This window comes from Cyclopterus lumpus, chromosome 21 (assembly GCF_009769545.1).
Source record: "Cyclopterus lumpus isolate fCycLum1 chromosome 21, fCycLum1.pri, whole genome shotgun sequence".
NCBI classification, from domain to species: Eukaryota; Metazoa; Chordata; class Actinopteri; order Perciformes; family Cyclopteridae; genus Cyclopterus; species Cyclopterus lumpus.
In genome coordinates, this window is record NC_046986.1 from 12,076,942 (window position 1) to 12,098,619 (window position 21,678).

The following is a 21,678-nucleotide window of genomic DNA, read 5'->3' on the forward strand; positions in this document are numbered from 1 at the left end:
AGCAATGGTTCTTTAATTACGGCGCAGGTCAAGTTTGCCAGAGAGAACAAGTCTGTTACAGGAAATACATGCCTTTGCTTCAGCATAAAAGCACAGTTTATCGTTGGAGAATATGTGGGTGATCGGAAGATGGGGAACAAAAACTGTAACTAGCTGTAGCTAACAACAGTTTGTATGCACATGGACCTTGGCAGTATTAGATAGGAGTGCTATACACAATGCATATCGTGTAAAAGGTTTGGTGTAGCACAAGACAAATACATTTACATAGTTAGTACAATGCATTAGTAAATGTAGACCACTTACATTTTGCCACTGTCTATCTCTTCCTTAATATACTTTTATCGAATATAATTAATTCATTAAATATAAATAAAGTTTAATGAAAGACAAAGAGCTACTTTGTTTTATTTTGAAACGCGCGACCGGAAACGCCTGTATTTACCATGTCGATTTCCGTAGTTACTAACGCAGAGTTGTCGCAAAGGTAACTTCCTCCAACGCTGCCTGGCTTCTTGCCTTCGTGGATTCGAGTGCGAGTTGTGAAGCCCCAGACAGTGCAGTGCCGGTGTGTGAAGCAGAGGCATACCTGTTTTTTTTTTTTTAAATGTCTCTTTATGGCTTCTCTCTTCTGAGTATCGCGTGAATTTGTCACTTTTAATGTTGTGTTCTCCACCGAGCGAACGACGGACGATAATGCTGGCGTCACGTAGGCGCTGCTCCTCAGACTTTGGAAAACAAATCGGGTTTTCGTCGGTAAATTCTCTGGAGATGGAAGAGTAGGTCGACCTGCGCCAGTTACCGAGCCCTCCGAAAGCACTTTGGAAAAAACAAACCACCGAGGTAAGTTGAATCACCGCGCGGGGCCATACACATTTCGATAGGCGTTTGAGAAGTTTGCTGATTTTGCAGGAAAATGTTTCGTTTCGTTTGCCCTCACAATAGATCTCTCTCAGCTTTTCCTCGTACATTTTTTTTATTATCTTGGCCTGTTCTGTAATTGCAGCCCCCCCCCCCCCACACACACACATATATATTTATATGTAACCCTATTCGTCTTGGGTTGGGTTAACAGATACCTGCATCTTTTATAGCGTTTGTGATTTAGCCTTCTTCCTTTCACGCGTAAAGAGAGATGTCTTTGGTTGAATGGGGATGAGCTCCGGGGTTAAAAGTGTGAACATCATCGTCTCGGGTCCAGCGTTGCGACTCGTAACGTCTACGTCACAGTCAAGCGAGCAACTTTGCAACTAGTCGTGACTTTGTTACGAGGTTGATTTTGTGCTTATTTTTTTTGTCATGCAAACGGTCTTTTGGGAGGGTCGTTCCTGCTCGATCGTGTGTCTCATCATCATCCCATGCTGAGCACTTTAACATCACAATCGCAGTCCTGGGGGAAGTGGGAGAGCCCAACACACATACACACACACACACACACACACACATACACACACACACACATCGTTGCTTACAATGGTCTGTGGTTTAATTTGAAAGTAGTTGGCAATGAAGTGATATCTCCAGTATAGTTCGAGTATTTGTTGACATGCTTTTATCCTTGCTCAGGGACAATCAGATCAAACAGGAAACGGTATGTGATAAGATTGCAGGGCAATTAAATGTAAAGTCGGTAGACTGGCTGATGAGAGGGTGCAAACTTCATTACAGAGGTGTTAATGCTCACCGAAAAACATCCAGGGGTAATTGTGCAGATTAAAAGATGTGTGAAAAGGGAATGTCTCGCGCTGAAGGGTTCTTCCTCCGAATCAACTCATTGTGCCGGATCCTGGCTTCCCAAGAAATCCCATTCCCACACACTAATCAGGTCTCTCTTCACTGGTAGACCAAATGTCTGGGGGGCACTTTAATTTGTTTTTGATGTGTGGCCGAGCCTTTGGAATTGACCACGACAGCTCCGTTGATGGTGTGATGCATTTATGCTGACACACCTAAACCATTCAGCTGACCACACTTTTTAATGTGTTACTCTGACAGCTAAACATGTGCAACAATGTGGAGTAGCCACTCAAAATAACATGTAATACATTTAATGTTTGTTGGTGAGTTCCCCTCGGACTGGATTAGAGGACTCACAGTGGGGGTTCTTTGTTATGGTTAGTGGCAGCGTGTGTTTGTGTGGTGGCTTGATGATCTGACCTCACAGCTGAGCAGTCACAGAAGACGGGCCTCCATGTGGGCGCCCGCTGTTCCCGGTGACTCGCGTCCTGGAGTCTGGCTGATAGCGGTCTGATACAAGGTCTGAGGCAGAGATATGGTTCGACTCCAGGGGATCTTGGGTGCCCCGTTCCGTTCAGCCGAGGTAACAGGCACCGGCCTGATTGTGGCCCCTCACCCTGCCATTGTGATTGGTCCACTCCTCCTCAACGTCTCTTGGTCTACAACAATGTTATTGTTTGGCCATGGGCCAGTGTCATTGTTCTAAACTGCCTATCTGTGGTAACTTATTCCTCAACCATTTGTAGGTTATCTGTCTCCCTGAGGCGAACAATGCATTCCCAACAATAGACTGGTTTGGGGTGTCTTGGAATGTTGAATCATTCTTTTCCTTGCGTTTGTTTCAAAGAGGCTGAATGAATGAATTATCTTGTTAAGAGGCTGTGTGTGTGTCTGATTTACAATGCCTGACGATATTTATGTTTTTACATAATCTTACTGCCAATAGTAATATTCAGTCATAGAATGCCATATATCATAGATAATTTTTATGTGCACAGTAATTGGCTGTCAAAAGCAGCTTGCAGTTTGGGTTTGGTACAATATCTAAGTGGAGGAGAGAGAAGCGCTAGCTCCAAAAAAAACAGAGTGTGTGGAATCAGGTTACACAGTCTGTCATTAACAAGATAACTGCAGTTATGAGACAAAGATAGACTGCTTCAAGTCTGAGCAAGAGTCTCATAGCTCTTCTATGTAGGTGGCTCAGCAGAAGTTAAGGAGGAAGAGTGGGTGGGGATACTGTATGTCTGCCTACGTATGTGTGTGTGGGAGACAATATATGAGTTTGTGTTAATGCGGGTCGGAGGCGGCGGCTGGAGGATAGAAAGGGGGCAGAATTTGGCTTGCAGTCTATAGCTCATTGCAGCAGCCTTCAGCTATCTTGCTTCAGTTTTGGCCATATATATCCTGTGTGTATGTGTGCACGTGCATCTGTGTGAGTGTATGCTGATTTATTAGAAAGTTTGACAAGCAACAAACCTGGCATCAGATGAGGCAGCATGCTGCAGAGAAACACAGCATGTGGGTTGAATTTGCCTCTGCTCTATGCTCGTGTCCGGCTTTTTAGAAAAGGGGCCCCTCTGTCTGCAGTGTTATTTTTAGTCTTTAAAAGCCTTTTAATAATCGTCAGCTTTATGTAGCCCAAACATATCACGATGAGAGGAGCTGTCTGGGACTTGCGGGCAATGCAGTCTCAGCATGACACGTAAGAGGGGGAAGGAGAAAAAGATAAAAGACTGCCTGTGTATTTGCCAGATTTTTGTCTCGTTACTGTTTGCTGTTTTGAGAGCTCGGTCAGTTCTTCTGGTGGCTCCGCACAGACTTATTGATTTATCTGATTCTGTGTTCAAATGTGGTTGAGGACCAGTGGAGACAGATAAAAGGGATACAAGACACTCCAGTCTTCACAGATGCCCATAGATCTGCAGTGCTTGTGGCTCCTCTCCTCTCTCCACACTTACCCCAGACTGGAGACAGTCTGCAATACACATTTTATGAGCCCTTCATTTGCTTCAGTGCTTTTGTCTTATCGCTCAGCTGTTAAAAGTTATGGCTTTGTTTCAGTTACTGCCTCTCTCTGATCACATTCCCCAGTCCAAGGCTTGGACTCTTATTCGGTGTGGGCACTTTGTCTACGACTTGAAAATAATCTGTTTCATCTCTTGGGGTCATGGGGTCGAAAGCTGAAGTAGTTCTGTTATGATGGAAGTACTTCAGGAACACATTGATGGGGCTTGCTTGAATTAGTCTAGTCCATTCCCCATGCTTGAGCCAAATGGGGAATTTGTTCGGTTTTAGTTATTCATTGGTTTTGACAAGCAAGTAGGGCTGGGCACTAGAGCAGGACATCCATATCAGAACATCATATATCTTTTATATTTCTTGTGATATCTGTTGGCCATATATGTGATACATAAAATTATATGGCAAAATCTAAGCCTGTAAGTAACACCATTTTAGTTATCAGTTAATCTGACAATTACTTTCTCACTTAATAGATTAAAAATAATAATAAACTTTTTATTTTGGGGGGATTTTAGCTTATTAAATGACACAAGGATGATTAGATTTCTCTGATCACCTTAACCAATGAAAAAAAAAAAATATATATATATATATATATATATATATATATATATATTTTAAATTGTGTCAAAACTCAATGCATAGTGTTGGACCACATTTACGATTTGATCAGAATTAGTGTTGATTTATTGACACCATATTACCAAATCATCACAATTCAATCCACAACAGATTTGCTGACCGTTTAAATGTAAATATTACCCAGCCCTTCATGCAAGAACCGGTCACGTCTTCATTTCCCATGTTTACTACTGGTCTTCCTCCTTAGAAGTCTCTCCTCTCCGGAAGGCCAGGAAACTCCCAGCCATAAAGGCTCCGTAGCAATGGCTACGGAGCCAGTTTTGTTGAAAGCTGTTTGCCGAGTGATTATCGGCACGGTGCTCATTGGTTTGGTCGATGTTTGTGGGTCACACAGCCGGGGATATCATGATATCCCTCTGACTCCTGGAGCTCAGTTATTGCCAGGCAGGGTGCAGAGTCAATCGAGACTAAATATTCCCTGAGCTTCGTCTGGCTGTGCACACAGCTCTTTGGTCTTGTTTGGCGGATTTTCTTGTTTCACAAGAGGAAAATGTGTTTTAAAGGGTGCACCGTGAAAACCAAGATGTCTTTTGAGAAGAGTATTGCCCCAGGGCAGTGAACTTTGAGAGACGGTCGTTTGAGGGGAGAGTGTTTGTGCATTCCTCAGTTGGCAAACATAGCCGGGGGCCACAAAGATGGTGTTTGAATTGGCTGTTTTAGATGTTTTGATGGCTGTGATTTAAATGTCTAATTGCTATGGTGACCATTTCGTAGATGACTTGTTAACAATGTCCCCACAATGCTGTAAAATCAGATAGCATTGCGTCTCATAAGAATTTAAGCCTTTTTGAATCAATAATAAAACCTTGCAGAACCCCAAAAACTGCTCTTACTTACTCGATTAAGTTAGTTTTGGTTCTGTGTGCCTGTGACGCCTTGTATAAAACCCCAGGAAAATGCAGCTATTGTCTCTGATTACATCTGATCTAGGCCGAAGTGTGTGTGTGTGTGTGTGTGTGTGTGTGTGTGTGTGTGTGTGTGTGTGTGTGTGTGTGTGTGTGTGTGTGTGTGTGTGTGTGTGTGTGTGTGTGTGTGTGTGTGTGTGTGTGTGTGTGTGTGTGTGTGTGTGTGTGTGTGTGTGTGTGTGTGTGTGTGTGTGTGTGTGTGTGTGTGTGTGTGTGTGTGTGTGTGTGTGTGTGTGTGTGTGTGTGTGTGTGTGTGTGTGTGTGTGTTTGGGGGGGGGGGGGGGTACACACACCCTGGGTTACACTGTATCCAAGGAACAAAAACCTGCTACGCTGTTGCCAACTACAATAAATGTGTGAGTGAGGTTTGAACATACGCGGGGGAGCATTTGCATTTGATTACATTCCTCACACTGAAAGGAGGCAGCTGCTGAGATACTGTAGAGATGAAGCCTTGCTCGACCTGATGGGGCACTGCAGGTTTATCTCCACATTTGATGAGCCCCGTGGCCAGCGAGGGGTGTTTCCAAAGGTTATTGAGCTTTGCTTTGCACTCAGCGGAACCATCCGGCTTTCTTACACAGTCTCAGTGTACGACACAGGATATCAAGAATGGATCAACCTGCGTTTCACAGTTGCACCAGACAAGGTCACAGCGCCGCATTGAGCTCCATTTCAATACTGCTGCCAGTACAATACCGTTGTTTGGTTCATCATTAACGTTTCATAAATACATCACTGTTTAAAGCGGTGGAGTTTGGGCCACTTTAGATTCCACAGAGTTTTGCTAGTATTTTGCTTGTATCCCATTGAGCGACACATCCAGCCTGACAGTTACACAAATTATTTCCATGTGGCTGCTGTAAGAAAGCAAAGTCTACAAAGTACCCACCCACAATTCTGTCTGGCATTTTAACTGAAGTTTGGCAAAACCTTGCTGCAGTTTTCTTGATCACAAAATCAGCGCAGATGATTTTACTTATTTACTTTACGTCCCTGCTTTTTCCCCACCTGGCCCTACATTTCATCAGGCATTCATCGCACACTCAAAATTGATATACAGTCTCACATGGACGTGATACAAGATTGTATTGGTTCCATCTTGCACAGTGTGACATGTAATACAGCTGCGAGATTGCCAATGTCACACAGTGTGTAGAGGCCTTAAGCCAACAGCTAACCACACGACAAACCCTCCACAAGATGACGATGCCCGTCAAATATGTCCTAAATTGGTTTAACATTATCGTTGTAATGTAAAGGCAATTTATTTATTTTTTTTTAAATCCAACACTGATTTTTTTTTTTCCACAACTCCATTTGTAGTATCAAATGTGACTGTGTACTCCCTCATAACCTACTAAAAAGTTAGTGTTGTGTATTCTCTTAACTTAGTTTTAGTCACCCCAAGTGCTGTATTTAGCTGTAGGCAGAGAATCGTTTTGATTTGCTGAGCTGGAGTGTGAATATGAATGTGGGCTGCTGCAAAGAGGACAACGCTCGCCCTCAGGTCTGTGTTACACCCACATCCACCTAGGAGCCAACCATCTGTGTGTCCCTGATGGCATGCTGGCACTTTGGCTGTCTGGGTCGGGGACGGGGACGCGAACAGCAGGCGCCGCATTGCCCCAGTCTCTGCCTGTTTCATCCCTCGCCACCCTGCAGCTTCCACGGTGCCCGGGCTATTTGTGCCATGGTAACTGTGCCAGCCTGCCTGCTCAGACCCAGATTCCACTTCTCGTCTCCCTCTTTGCCAGCATGATGACTCAGCAGCTCCTGCAGGGCTTCCGGCCTCTTCACTCTTCATCCTCATGCACCATACTCATTGGACAAAGTAATGTTTTGTCATTCTCTCCTTCGTCTTAACCTGAATACAAAACTAACCACAATAATTAAACAGCTAACTAGACTTATATTCTTCTTTTGTTCTTGAAAGTTATTCTACAATGTGTATGAACATGTCACCTAGAAACAGCAAATGCTAATACAATTTTAGGTTTAACATGGCAGTTGATGATGTAGTCGATTTAAGTGGGAATGTGTAACAAAATGCATTTAAATCATAACTGCCAACATGCTTCTCTTTTTGGGTACAGTTGTACCAACCACAATATTTGAGTGGCATGTTTAATCATCTCCATCTAATCACTTAAAGCTCAGCTTTAGAAGAAGAGCTTATCAAGATAGCCCTCTGGAGTGGGATCACTGGAAAGAGTCTGGGAAGGAAACGTGGCGTCGAAAACAGGAGCCTTGATAAGTAGGATCACTTTCACGTTTCTCCAGCAACACTCGGTGGGAGTTAAACCTAGCATACGTTTCACAGGGCCATGTCTATCTCAACTATTTCTCTCCGGGGTGTCCACACTTTGACTGCCTTGTGTTGAGCTAAATGGGGTTTCTGTATTTCCATGAGCATGGTCAGTGCTTAGGTATTTCAGAGGAATTGATATCATCATTCAAAAGGCCTATGGTGGGAAAAGCATTCAGATTATTTCCTAATGTAAGGTGTAAATCCATAGTAACTGCATTCAAAATTTAAAGTGAAGGAACGAAAGTATTATCAATGGAAAATAGTTACAATTCAAAAGTGCTGATTGTGGAGCGGGACTCCTTACAAACATATACATACATATCATTATACCTGTATATGTTATCATCACTGATGATTTGATGTGTAGGTAGCCTTAAATGTAACCGCTTGGTTGAGATGGAGGTATTTCTTCCTACCTTCTATACACTCTGTTAGTTAAATTATTTACAGGGCACCACATAAAAAAGAAACATCAATCTGCAAAGAAACATCAATCTGCAAAGTAAAAAGCTAAATATTTGTCTCTAAAATGTAGTGGAGTATAATTGTGAACTGGCATAAGGTGGAAATATCTAAGCAATGTACAAGTACTTAAGCACCGTTATTCATTTATTTTCTACCACTGTAAAACATGAGCTCGATACACTTTTTGAAATGTCAACCAATATTTACACTGCCTGTCTTTTCACAGAGCGAAGGGAGAATAGAGAAGGAATAATCATAATGCAATGCATTGTAAAACAATCACAGTTGTATAAAATGACATTTGCCCACCTTGTTTAGCTTCTATACAATGCTCTGCATACAGTAGTAAATCCTTAGATTATTAGTTCCAACAGCAGTAAACATGGGAAAATATAATTACCATGTGGTATTTATACTGGTTTCCTATTACACCACCACATCAGAGGAAATAGGAAGAGGGAGTAAAAGGAAAGAAGGGGGTTGAGACAGATAGTGGGGGGGGGGCTGAGAGCACACCCATGGCAGGATATCAGCTCTGCGAACACACAGTACAGAACACTGCCAGAGAATTCAATATGCAGGGATAGAGAGCTGCAACACACACACAGCGCCATAAAGTTGTCTGCTGAGATCGCAATCGGTTCTGCAGATGGTGGCCCCGCATTGCTCCGTTAGTCCTTCTGAGGTTTCCAGTATCAGGACTGAGTGTGTTTATCAAGCAAAGCTGTTAGCTGACTTGATGATGTGTTTACCAGCTAGCCATGCCTCATGTGTGGATAGATGTGGAATATTTTGTGTTTCCTGTACTTATGCAAAATAAACTGTAGATTTCAACAAAAAAAAGTGCGAATACATACTTAAACACATGTCAGAGAACAAGCAAAAGGCCCTCAGGCTTTGCAGTGCAGACTTAAATATTTGCTTTGTACATAACAGCACATAAAAGTACCACCTAGTGGCTTGTTGCCGGCATGTGGCTCACTGCTTATGATGACTTATTTAAGACAAAGTGTCCTCGCGGAGACATGAATCGAGACGGAGATGATTTCAGTGCTCCGTCGAGGGTCTTTTGTAAATGTAAACAAAAAGGCAGCAAATCATTTACCTACACTTATGGAAGCCATTAAATGGAGCCTCATGACATGCTCTACTTGGTTAATTGAGGTGAGTTATTGATCCGTCAGCAGCGTGTGAGTCAGGATATCGTGCTCTTTGCCATCTTTCTCCACGACTGATAAACGAGTCAATACCAAGATAACCAGTTTCTAGGCTCTAGCATGTGCTCCAGACTATTGTCTTTTACCCCTCTGCTTATCTCTTTATCCTGTTTCCTTCGGCCCCCCTGGCTTCACCGTGGCCCAGCCGGCCGTCCCCCCCACCAGCATGGTGCCCTTCTTCCTGCTGTCCCCCTGGGCGCTGACTCCAGACACCCCCTTGTCCCTATTCTCCCCCCTGCCCTTCTCTGACCCATTGTCCCCCAGTTGCCCCCTGGCTGTACCTCCCTTACCTCCTCATGCCCTCCTGCCTGTTCCCTGCCCCCATGGCTGCTCCCCTCTCCCCTGGTCCAAAGGGAGCAGACAGAGCTCCTGATTATCTCTGTGTGGCAGCCTCTGTTTTGTGCTCTGATTAAAGGAGCAGCATGTGGTCTGTGTGTGAGCGGCCCGTACAGACGCCACCGTTGGGCTAATGCTAACATTATGTGCTTAATCATTTCTGTCTGGGAGACGGGCACAAACGCTTGTAGGGGGTGGAGGTAAGGGGGGTGCTATTTATCAGTGGCACAGATGCATTCAGGCGCGCAAACACATGCTTCCAAGATAACGGCCCCGGTGACGTTTCCAAAGAACTTGCATATCATCTTTATAAATATATGAGGGGGGGGGGGGGGATTTCCTTTTGAGTTTGCAGTGAGAGTTAAACTGGTGGTCTGGTAAAGAAATCTGTCTCTGGATAAAACAAACAAACACAACCGCACAGCCAATGTAGACGCTTCTAGAGACGCATTAAATATTGAAGGATTAGACTCTCTATGGGTCTCTAAATGATACTATTTGGGCACCCATACTCTCCCCGTCGTGCTCTTCTCCTCCTCTCTCGTCTGTCTGCTCCTCTCCCCTCACTGCCAAGCAGCCTGTCCCTCCAACAAACACACAGACATCACCGAGCATGCACACACACATGCACGCAGGCAGCCAATAAGAGAGCACCAGTCTCCCCATTGCTTGCCACTCAATGCCTTGTTGCCAGGACAACAGGAAGGCTTGAGACCCACTTTACTTGAACATTTTAAACTTGCCGTTGAATCTTTTTCCAAAAACAAGAAATTGTCTCCCTCTGTAAAATCTATTACTCTTTGGTTGTTTTCTGCCTGTCTCTCTCTTGGTCTTCTGTCTGTCTCGCTGAATGGTATCCTGAAATAGGGTTTACAAAAATTGCCGTCATTTGAACTGAATACAATTTCAGCCCCCCGTTCAGCATGTGCATTAGTTTATTGAAACAGCCTCATTTTTCTGTTTCTCTCATTTTTTTCTTGATCCATCTAGCTCTACAATGACGGCGAGGGGCATGTTTCTTTTGGTTTTGATCGCCCTGGTCTTCCCATGTTCAAGCTTGGAAGGTAAGTGTTTGTCACAAAACGCGGCTTGTCCCAAGTACATGCAGTAGCTTGTACTTAGGGTGTGTACCGGAAGTCTCAGTGCCCCTGTTCTCTTTTACTCAGGTTAAACATGCACATAATCTCGCAGCCTAGGTGTATTTCTCTATCCCCCTCAAGTCATTACATGCATGGACCAAAAATTCTCAATTTTTATTTTCCTTCACCACCCTCCCCAGTCTGTCACCCTGCATCTGCTGTCTCGCAGTGTTATTTTAAACAACTGCAGTGGCGATGGAATGCAGTAGAAAGAGGAGCTTTTTAGGGCTGCGATTCACACTTGTCCTAATGAAAATTGATACATGCAAAGGATGAGGATCATCTTATGCCACAAAACATTTAGGAACATATTGGAGATTGCAGTCCTTCTTTGCAGCAGCGTTGTCTATTTTCAGGGATGAATTATGACCAGTTACATGATTTAAAAAAAAAATGTTTTTCTTCTTTTGAAGGGGATGTCAGTTTGAGAAACTCTGAATGTTTGTGTGACGGAGGGTCCTGCAGGAGTGGGGACCGGTGTTTCGGCCAGCAGTGCTTCACCTCCCTCTCCATACTGAACGGGACATCGGCCCTACAGAGGGGCTGCATTGTGGGTAATGAGGAAGTGTCCTCACGATGCAAAAGCCCGCCAACTCCTGAGCTGGTGGTGGAGTGCTGCTTTGGGGATTTGTGTAACATGAACGTCTCCTTGCAGTTACCGGTGAAAGGTGAAGTGTTTTGCATCATAACGGTGTGAAAAATATCCTGCTCGAACATCTGTATGACTTTTTTTCTAAATGCATGGAAGCAAGTGGCTTACCTAAGGTTCACCTTTTAGTCTTTTTAAAATATGAAGACATTTATTATTTTCAAAACTCATACATTTAAATCTACTTGACTGGCCCCTTCAGCCAGCCAGCCGAGATACCTGTCCATGTTTTCTGATCTGAGTGAATGCTGTTTAATTTAATGGTCCGCTAATAGTATTGCTGTAATGCGTTACCCCATATCTTTATTTCCTCTTATCAGATATAGACCGGTCTGCTGGCAGACCGGTCCTCAGAGACCAGGAGTGCATGTGCGATGACGGTGCGTGTGAGCGAGACCATCGCTGTGCAGGCCAGCACTGTTTCTCCTCTCTGAAGATGATGGATGGGGTGGCCGTCCAACAGAAGGGCTGCCTGAGGGACGACGAGGAGGGCAAAGTCACCTGCGCCATGCCACCCTCATCGGCCCATGTTGTCAAGTGCTGCCAGGGCCATCTGTGTAACATGAACGTCACTGTGCAAACTCCAGGGAAAGGTGACTTTGTACATATTTCTCTTGGCTTTCGTTCACCACAGACCTTATGTCATTCACAACAATTTAATTTTATGACAAACTCTACTTGAATTATGATTTTTGAAATGCCATAAAAAGCTATATGCATATTTATAGTAACGCAGGAACAGCTTTAATTATTTCTTTTGTGGAAAGTGTTGTTATTAATCATCTATTTCCTCTTCCTGAATCTCTTGCAGAGGAGGAAGTAAAACCCCAGATCAAAGAGGAGCATGATTGTGTATGTGAGGGCAGCTCATGTGAAAGAGAGAAACGCTGCAAGGGCCACCAGTGTTTCTCATCCCTGACGGTCAGCGCTGGCTCCATGGTGTACCAGAAAGGCTGCTTCAAGGTCTATGAGCAGAGCACATTGACCTGCAAGACCCCACCTTCCAGAGACCAGATTGTGGAGTGCTGCCATGGGCACCTGTGCAACTTGAACAGCACCGTGGAGCTACCTGTCAAAGGTACACTACGATGCTCAAGAACTCCATATATTGATTTCTGCATTGAACTGTACTTGTGAAATGCTGCTTAGATTTTATCTGTTCAGAATAGGAACGACCGTGTGGGTTAGTTCTTACTGTTTTAGACAAAGCATTCATAGTCTTCTGAGAGAAAATGTCTGCCTCGGCTGTTTTGGATGGTTTCTCTTGGCCCGAGTTAGACCTCTATGTGGTCACACTCCTGGCACCGTATGCAATGGAAACGGGGGTGACGCTGAGCAACCGAATGGTGGTTTTGAATATTGTTTAGTCACCGTCCACTTCCCCTGTATCCTCTCAGAGGCTGTTTGAGCTGGCTGATAAGAGCCCAGTGGGTGAAGCCACCTGGGAAAGGAGAAGAGGCAGGCATCTATACACAGAGCTGCTGGTGCACTTTTTTTTCTGTTACCTTTTATATTTCATAGATAAATATTCATACCTGCAATACCCCAGCTGTCTTTTTGGTTATATATTTTGGGATTAGCTCAGAGAATATTAGTGTTAACACAATTTAACTGGATGCAGTTTACCACATCATGTCTTGGTATTATATTGCTTACAAATGTATAAATGTTTAAGCTAAATGCAACCCTGCCCAAGTTCTTGGTTCAAGTCTAGTGAGTTCCTACAATGTGTTGGTAGTTATGGGTATTTGGGAGAAACGGTTCATTATTTGAGTTGAAAAAAGGGGATCAATGTCTGGCAGAGCTGAGCCGTCTTTCCTTTGGTATGTTTGGAAAGTGTGAATGGTGGCGAGTTCCCCAGGCTGACCTCAGCAGTGAAGAGTTTTCCCTCAACATACATATACATAGTTATGGTCACCTCCTCTTGTATTGCTGCTTTGTTCCATTGGACGCTCCCATCTGTTGTTTACTCAGTCTTCTGGTGGATGCAAGCCAAATCCAATCTTAGAAATTAAGCTTTATTTTGTGTTTTTAAAAATGTCCAAAACGAGAGCCTGATTAGTCTGAAGAAATCTCTGTGTGAACGTTTCTCCCCCCTCACAGCCGATGAGCTATTAAGCTACAGTGTGACCACACTGGCTATCGTCATCGTGGCGCCCATCATCATCCTCATCGTCCTCTCTGCTGTCGCTATCCTGGTGTTCAGACGCATCCACAACAACCAAATGGAAAGACTAACATCACGAGATGCAGAATATGGAACCATCGATGGCCTTATAGCATCCAACGTGGGGGAGAGCACTCTGGCGGTGAGTAGGGTTCTACCGCAGGAAAAAATAGTATTAGCGTTGCTCGAGGCATATTTTACTAGCATGTTATGTCAAATTAATTTCCAGTCTTTTATTTTATACCCACTTCTTTCTCACTGCCCTAGCTGCCATATGCAGTACTGTGTAAATACGGTTATAAACTGACCTCGAGTGAGTCACAGAAAGTCTGTTGTGTAAAAGAAAGTTTTTATTGGTAAATAAATCAGTGTCTCTTTTTACTGAGTAAAGGAGTTAGCTAAAAACAGCCAATATAATTAAAGGCACTTAGAAAGGAAACAGTGGGAAAGATTACTTACATTAAATTGTGTTGGCGGGGCTGCACGGTGGTGTAGTGGCTAGCACTGTCGCCTCACAGCAAGAGGGCCGCGGGTTCAATTCCCGGTCGGAGCGGTCCTTCTGTGTGGAGTTTGCATGTTCTCCCCGTGGCAGCGTGGGTTCTCTCTGGGCTCTCCGGCTTCCTCCCACAGTCCAAAGACATGCTGCAGGTTAATTGATCTCTAAATTGCCCATAGATGTGAATGTGAGAGTGAATGGTTGTATGTCCCTACATGTGCCCTCGATGGACTGGCGGCCTGTCCAGGGTGTCCCCTGCCTTCACCCTATGTCAGCTGGGATAGGCTCCAGCGCCCCCGCGACCCTAATGAGGATAAGCGATATTGAAAATGGATGGATGGATGGAAATTGTGTTGGCTTTACTATCTTGATGCATCTGACATGTACACTGTAAGCACAACTGTATTATGTAAGGCAATTAATATAATTTCAAGTCGGGTAAAGGATTATATTATATAAAATCACTTGGATCAATTAAATACTACATTTGTTATTTTTAGTACTAGACGATGGCCCATGTACAACCATTAACCGTATGCAGTATAAGTATTTTCACATTTACAATTCAATATGGATTTTGTACATTTCTCAGCTCATCAAAATTGAAACCTTGAATTCTTAACCAATGTAAGCCAACATTTTACAGCACCAGAAAGCAATAATTATTTAAATAAAGCTGTTAGCTCTGATATTTAAAAACCTACAGTGTGAATCTTTCCCCTTGTTGTTGAAACGTAGGAGGGCTGTTTTCTGTACACTTGGATTACAGAGTCTTCAAAGAGCCAATGTATACCAACAAGAGATGGAAAACCCCTTCTGAAATGATGTGTTGTATTAATTTAAGGGATTCAACTGATGAGTGGAAACGGTTGGTTTACTGGGGACTTGTGCATTTTCTTTGTACACAATTATACGGTTTGACTCCAGATAATACACAATGGTGACAAGATGGCATGATATACCTTGTTCGCCCCCTTTTAATCCAGATTTGTGATCAAGGCTGTCATGCAGTGACCCTGTAATCAAGGATTTAGTCTTATATTCTGTGATTAACACACACATGTCACAAATATTGACTTAAAGATAACTTGGCGCAATATTTTAAAAAAGCATATATTTTCATTCAACATGTCAAAATAAAACCTTCTGCAGTGGTTTTATTGAGACTTTGCATCACACTACATGGATGAACTTGGTGAAACACTCACGGTGTGATGGGAACAAACACATGAGAGGAACACATCACTAAATATTGTGCAAATACCTCATGATTGGTTCAATAAATGCTATGAAAGAATAGATAGATGCACTGTGTCACTGTATCCACAGTGCAGGTTTAAGTCTTAATATATTGTAGTGCTTACTGTCATTGTTAGGTCAACATTTTTGCTGTTTGTTGTTTTGAATCCCTTAATGTTCCCAGTCTGTTCAAGGAATGTCTTTAGCTATTTATTTTCTCTCCACTCAACTGTGGATTGTAAGTTTTCTGCAGAGTAGTTTATGTTTTGAGGCCCACTAAACTGATCCAGAGTTTAGCTGGAGTCCTGTGGTTAGTGGTAAGTCTGACAGACCCAGCACATTCACTGGCTTACACACCGTGTAATCAAGTTCAGCTGAAACTCTGTCTAGCTTGTGCCCGAACAAAATGCACGACTATTACCGTCCATTTTGTGATTCTCTATCCTCACAAAAGCATACGCTTTATATTGACTAACATTAGTATCCTTTTTCAATTGAAAGCCTTTTCAATTCTATTCACAATGTCAGCTGTCATAGAAGACATACTATCTTTTTTTTGTAAGCATGTTTAAACTCTTCAAAGCCCAGATTATCCCATTTATCTTTACATATGAAACTTGTAAATATCTACTGTTAAGGTATGATCATTCATGATGAGTATGGATGTGTGTCAGAGAAAGAAATAGCTGATTCTGGCTGAACTTCAAGCTATTTCCAAAGTCCATCAGCCCAAATATGGAGCCACAGAATGTTTATTTGTTTCAGCATAATAATAAAGTGCTTGGCAGTACCATGAGAAAGGATATTAGGAACAGTGGTGTGGCTGGGAAAAGCATATCGGCCTGAAACACATGGGCTGGTCCCTCTGGAGGCTGCTGCCCAGAAGTCGTCTGATTATGGTGATATTGCAGCGTTCTGATTGCATTCTACTGCTTAACGGCCTGGCCCAAATATACCCTCCTAAAAACAATCCTCCTGTACAGAATGGAGGGATTTAAACTCTCTGCAGAGCAACTCATCATACGTTTTTATGGCCTCTGCCTTGCGTTCCTGTGTTGTGATTCCAAATTGTCTCCCAGGAAACTCTTGCATTATGCATCTGTTTATCTGAGGCATCAGTCTTCTTTGTTGTTTTCAATCCTCATCTTCCCCTCCCAGTTTAGCCGTTTGTTTTGCTCAGCAGATGCCCGCTCTCCTGCTGCACACTGCCCTCCTGTGTCAGCAACGGGATGCTGCATGTGTTTTAGCTGAGATAAAAATAAAAGGCTTCGCAGCGTTGCACCTTTTTTGTGAGTCTGGTCCCTGGTTAGAGAAAATCTCCAGCGCCCACGCCAGTCATCAGGGAGCGGGTGGCACTTCTGTTATTTACTCAGCAGGGGGCACTCTGCACCTCCAGCACAGGAATTCTTTGGGAATGTTTTCATTCAACTCGCTCACTTGCAAATATACCACATACATGTACACTTACAAATGTCCTTTTTGTTTCTGTTTTTGTCTTTGCCAGGATCTTCTGGATCATTCCTGCACCTCAGGAAGTGGCTCAGGGCTCCCTTTCCTCGTTCAGAGAACTGTTGCACGACAAATCACACTCAATGAGTGTGTAGGTAAGTGTCCCGTTAAAGGCTGTTTTCATATGGACAATAGCCGTGCCTCAGACTCTGCCTCCTACATTATGTATATCCTGTAATCAAGTCTCTAAGTGTCAGAGAGATTATTAACAGCTGACCTATTCTAATGGACAAACTTGTTGTGATCACATGTGTTAGGTAACCCATTTTGAAAGAAGTGTGATGAAGTATATTTTGCAATTGGTAATTGCATCCAATCTCTCCAAGGAAATGAGTTTGCCACTAGGAGGCAGCAAAATAAGCTGATATTTACACAGACATCATTATCGGCTTACAATGTTGTTATTGTGAACATCTTAGCAAACTGATGCCTATTTAAACATTGAATAGCTGCAGAAAGAGTCTTAAGTAGCTCCAGATTAAATGCTGGTAATTCTAAGAGCAGCCTTTATACATAAGACAGACACAAATATCAAGTAATGCTAGTGGAAAGTAAAACAGTAAAGAAGGAAATTAGTCCATTTCTATGTTTGCTCATTTGTCCCATGTTTTTGTCTGCCAGGTAAGGGCCGTTACGGTGAAGTGTGGAGGGGTCAGTGGCAGGGAGAGAGTGTCGCCGTCAAAATCTTCTCCTCCAGAGACGAGAAGTCCTGGTTCAGAGAGACTGAGATCTACAACACTGTGCTGCTGAGACATGAGAACATCCTCGGTGCGTACCATATTTCATGTATACAGGCTCAGCAAGCTGTGAGAATACCTACTGTACCATGCCATGTGTCGAGGTTGAACTAATTGCTCATTAAACCTAGCGTAATTCGATTGATTACGGCAGGACTTAATATATGACACACAAATCAAAAGGCTCTAGAGCTTGAAATATTATTTCATTAAAAGAATTGCAAATTTTTATCTCTTGTTTAAAAAAATACTTGTGCAAACCATCCAACCTTGCCTTAATGGGTTATTTATTATGCTGTAGTTCCCAAACATGTCCCATTGATGCATGTATTGATCAAAGTCTTTTTTAATTAAATTGCATTGGTATATTTCTCTCAATTTAGGCTTCATAGCTTCAGACATGACCTCGAGGAACTCCAGCACTCAGTTGTGGTTGATCACACACTTCCACGAGATGGGCTCCTTGTACGATTACCTTCAACTCAGCACCCTCGATGCATCCAGCTGCCTCCGCATGGCGCTCTCCATCGCGAGCGGCCTCGCACACCTCCATGTGGAGATCTTCGGCACTCAGGGAAAGCCGGCCATTGCCCACCGAGACCTCAAGAGCAAAAATATATTGGTCCAAAAGAATGGACAGTGCTGCATTGCTGACCTTGGTGAGAATACTGACCAATATTTATTATAAATCTGCTGATTTCCCTACTGTTTAATTTAATTAGTTATACAAGTTTAACTTCAAGATGTCGTTAAGATCAATCTGATTCAAGTATCTCAGGGTTTTGTTCACTAGTGAGGCTAAAGTGGAGTGCCACTGTACCACCGTTGTAAGAGGAAGCTGAGCTGGAAGGAAAAGCTCTCGATTTACCAGTCCACCTCCGTTCTGACCCTCTCCTATTATCATGAGCTTTGGGTAATGGTAGTCGGGTAGCTGCTGTCAATCTTGGGGTAAGGAACCTAGAAATCCGGAGGGAACTCAGAATAGAGCGGCTTCTCCTTTTGCGTCCAACGGGGCTATCTGAGGTGGTTCAGGCAAGATGGCTCCTGGAATCCTTCCTTTAGCGGTTTCAGGACACGTCCAGCTGGTAAAAGGATTAGACTGAGAACACGCTGGAGAGATCTCATTTGGCCCGGGAACGCTTCGGGGGTTCACCAGGAAGAGCTTGAAAACATTGCAGGGGAGAGGGATGTCTGGATGGCCCTACTAAGCCTGCCGCCATCACGGCCCGGGTCCAGATAAGCAGAAAAGATGGTGGTTGAAAGTTGTTGTTTACGAGTATTGCATAAAACATGCATCTACAATAATATCACTCCACTTGCATATATCCGCTGAGCCATATTTGTTGTTCATCGAGGCAGAACATCCACTGCCTAAATGTACCACCGAGCCCGTAATCAAAAACACATTTAGAGGAACTCTGACCACTTCTTCTAAAACACCAATGTTCCAGTTGCAGGTACTTGATTAAAAACAATTTCAGGTACAAGCCATAGCCTAGCGACTGGCTCGATGTAATACATCCTGCTCCGGATGACACATTTTGCTGCTCTGACAAACAAGGCAGCAGTTGTCTCCCAAGTGAGTTGTTCTTATGTTGGATTACATCCTGTGGGAACAGGACTGTGTACGACAAACAAGTAGTGTCTCGGCATCAGTTAAGAGAGTGAGCGTAGTGTTTTGTTTCATTATAGTTGTCCGAGAGCTTTTAAGCTGTTTTCGCATTCAAACGGATATTTACATACGTCTCCTATCTGCAGGGGAACTTTATAGTGTTCTGTGTTTTCACACTAGGTCTGGCGGTCATGCATTTTCAAGACACCAACGAGTTAGATGTGGGGAACAACCCCAAAGTGGGCACAAAGCGCTACATGGCCCCTGAAGTGCTCGACGACTCCATCCAGATGGACTGTTTCGAGTCCTACAAGAGAGTGGACATCTGGGCCCTGGGCCTCGTCCTGTGGGAGATCGCCAGGAGGACAGTCAGCAATGGTCAGTAAACGTTTTACACAACACGATGTGGTTATACCGTAACTTGTTGTTATCAACCGTCTTCCTCGTTTGCAACACATTTGCATTACCTACAAGCAGCATATTGTCAAAAATTGTTTCCTTTCAGACTGAACGCAGAAATCAGTGCTTTAAGTTGGACTAAGTAAAAGCTTTTCCGGGATGGAAAGGGTTGGCCTTGATACACACGACAAAATCCACTGTCTGGAGAAGCTAGAGCTCACATACCTGTTGTGAAATAAAATCTACTTCCTCCACTGTCAAATAGGTTTATCGCTTTACAGTAGGAAGTGGGCTCTCAGCCACTCTTAAGATATTGATTTACCCTCGACGCAGTAACCTCCTGTCTCTATTTTGTCCCACGACTGCACTTGAGCAAGTTAAGAGCAAAAAAGGTGTATTTTATGTGTCAGCCATTTGACAGTGTACCTTTTTTATTCCACTTTGGTTTAAGTGATTGAGTGTGCTTGAAAGTGAATTGCTGCATGCTCTGCTCTACTTGTAGGCATTGTAGAAGACTACAAGCCACCTTTTCACGACGTGGTTCCAAGTGATCCCAGTTTTGAGGATATGAAGAAGGTTGTGTGTGTGGATCAGCAGAGGCCCAACATCCCAAACAGATGGTTTTCTGACCCTGTAAGTCATATTTATATATTCATCATTGTATAGTAATTAGTTCAAGTCTGCATGCTTTTGATATCCAGATATAAGAGCATTTCAGCGATATTCTAATGTTGACACTGGACACACTGATTGATTTTTTTTTTTTTCCTCCTCTTTTTATTTTCAGACTTTAACCTCCATGGCTAAACTCATGAAGGAGTGTTGGTACCAGAATCCGTCAGCCAGATTAACAGCGTTGCGCATCAAAAAGACCCTCACAAAGATTGACAACTCTCTGGACAAACTCAAAACAGACATTTGAGTCTGCCTCGAAGAAGACGCAGACGTACTTCAAGGCCTTTGAAGTCATCCAGAGGGCGGACCACCCTGGATAAATCTCACAAGACAAGAGACTTGATTGGTTCAGTGCCCTTATAGTGGCAGAGACCTATATTTATTTTAAAACACTTGTCGGGAAACATTTTGGCATCCAAAGATGGCTTACCGGACATTTCTGAGACTAATAATAGTCACGGAAATAGGAAAATATATATTAAACTTGTGACATAGGAGCTGGACTGTTTGCAATGTTATTCAAGGAAGAAACTGTTACCTGGGTATTTAATTAGGCTTTTAGAATCGCAGATTTTATGGACCTGTTGTTTTCAACTGAACATTTTAGCAATTTCACTTTATCTCTCGATTGCACTGCATTGTTCATTTGTATGACGGTGGATTCATTTGGAAAAGTAATCAACTTGCCTACTTTATCTTCATGCTTTCTTAAACAGCAATCGTAGCGAGCATTGTTATGTTGTACTTTGTGTCATGCACCTGTTTACAAATACTGTCGGAACAAGTTTTTGGGGATCTCCGCAAGGGTTTGGTTGTACAGATGCATCAATGGCACTGTTCTTTTCCTGAGATATAACTAAACTAAAGGTACTCCGTTGCAAACCTTTTGTATATCATCATGGAGTTTACATAGAATTCCCTGTACCTGTTCTATGCTTTTTTTCTTCAGCTTTACAGACAAAATGCTAAAGGAACCAATAAAATATCTGTTAGATACTGAACTCTAGTCCTCCAGAGGCCTGTAAGTAAGCCTGTAAATCCTGTATACTGTCTTAATGCGTGCATTGTCAAGTAAATGAAGTCAAACTTCAGCCTTTTTTATTGCTTTAACATTTTATATTAATTAGTGATTTATATTAATTAAATAGAAAAAAAAGTGTATTATCTGTCTCATTTGTCTTGATGCTTTATCTTGTAGTTTTTTTTTTTTTTTGTCTTGGTAGTGGAGTGGCTCCAGTGTTCGCAATATTGATGAGCTTTGTTACTTAGGTCCTGATTTAAATACCTCAACAACTATTGAATGAATGAAGATGAAATGTTTCCACCAAGGATGGAATCTGTTGACTTTGGTGATCCCCTGAGTTTTCATCAAGTTAAACTTTAAATTTGTCAAATTCTGAGCTGTTTGTACGGTTTGGGAC

At 43.0% G+C, this 21,678-nt stretch overlaps 1 protein-coding gene across 1 annotated transcript; it reads left to right on the forward strand.

Moving 5' to 3' along the window:
- Positions 1-446: 446 nt before the first annotated feature.
- Positions 447-21,418, forward strand: LOC117750544 (activin receptor type-1-like). The gene is made up of 12 exons (XM_034561802.1): positions 447-843; positions 10,626-10,699; positions 11,188-11,442; positions 11,744-12,016; positions 12,235-12,501; positions 13,527-13,732; positions 16,830-16,929; positions 17,456-17,602; positions 17,955-18,230; positions 19,364-19,561; positions 20,085-20,215; positions 20,370-21,418. The coding sequence occupies exons 2-12, from the start codon at positions 10,633-10,635 to the stop codon at positions 20,502-20,504; spliced, it is 2,055 nt and encodes a 684-aa protein (XP_034417693.1). The 5' UTR covers positions 447-843; positions 10,626-10,632; the 3' UTR covers positions 20,505-21,418.
- The last annotated feature ends 260 nt before the right edge of the window (positions 21,419-21,678 follow it).

Coding starts and splice junctions, on each gene's coding strand:
- LOC117750544 (XM_034561802.1), top strand. CDS start 10,633: ATGACGGCGAGGGGCATGTTTCTTTTGGTTTTGATCGCCCTGGTCTTC. Junction 13,733..16,829: donor TGGGGGAGAGCACTCTGGCG/GTGAGTAGGGTT, acceptor TGTCTTTGCCAG/GATCTTCTGGATCATTCCTG. Junction 16,930..17,455: donor CACACTCAATGAGTGTGTAG/GTAAGTGTCCCG, acceptor TTTGTCTGCCAG/GTAAGGGCCGTTACGGTGAA.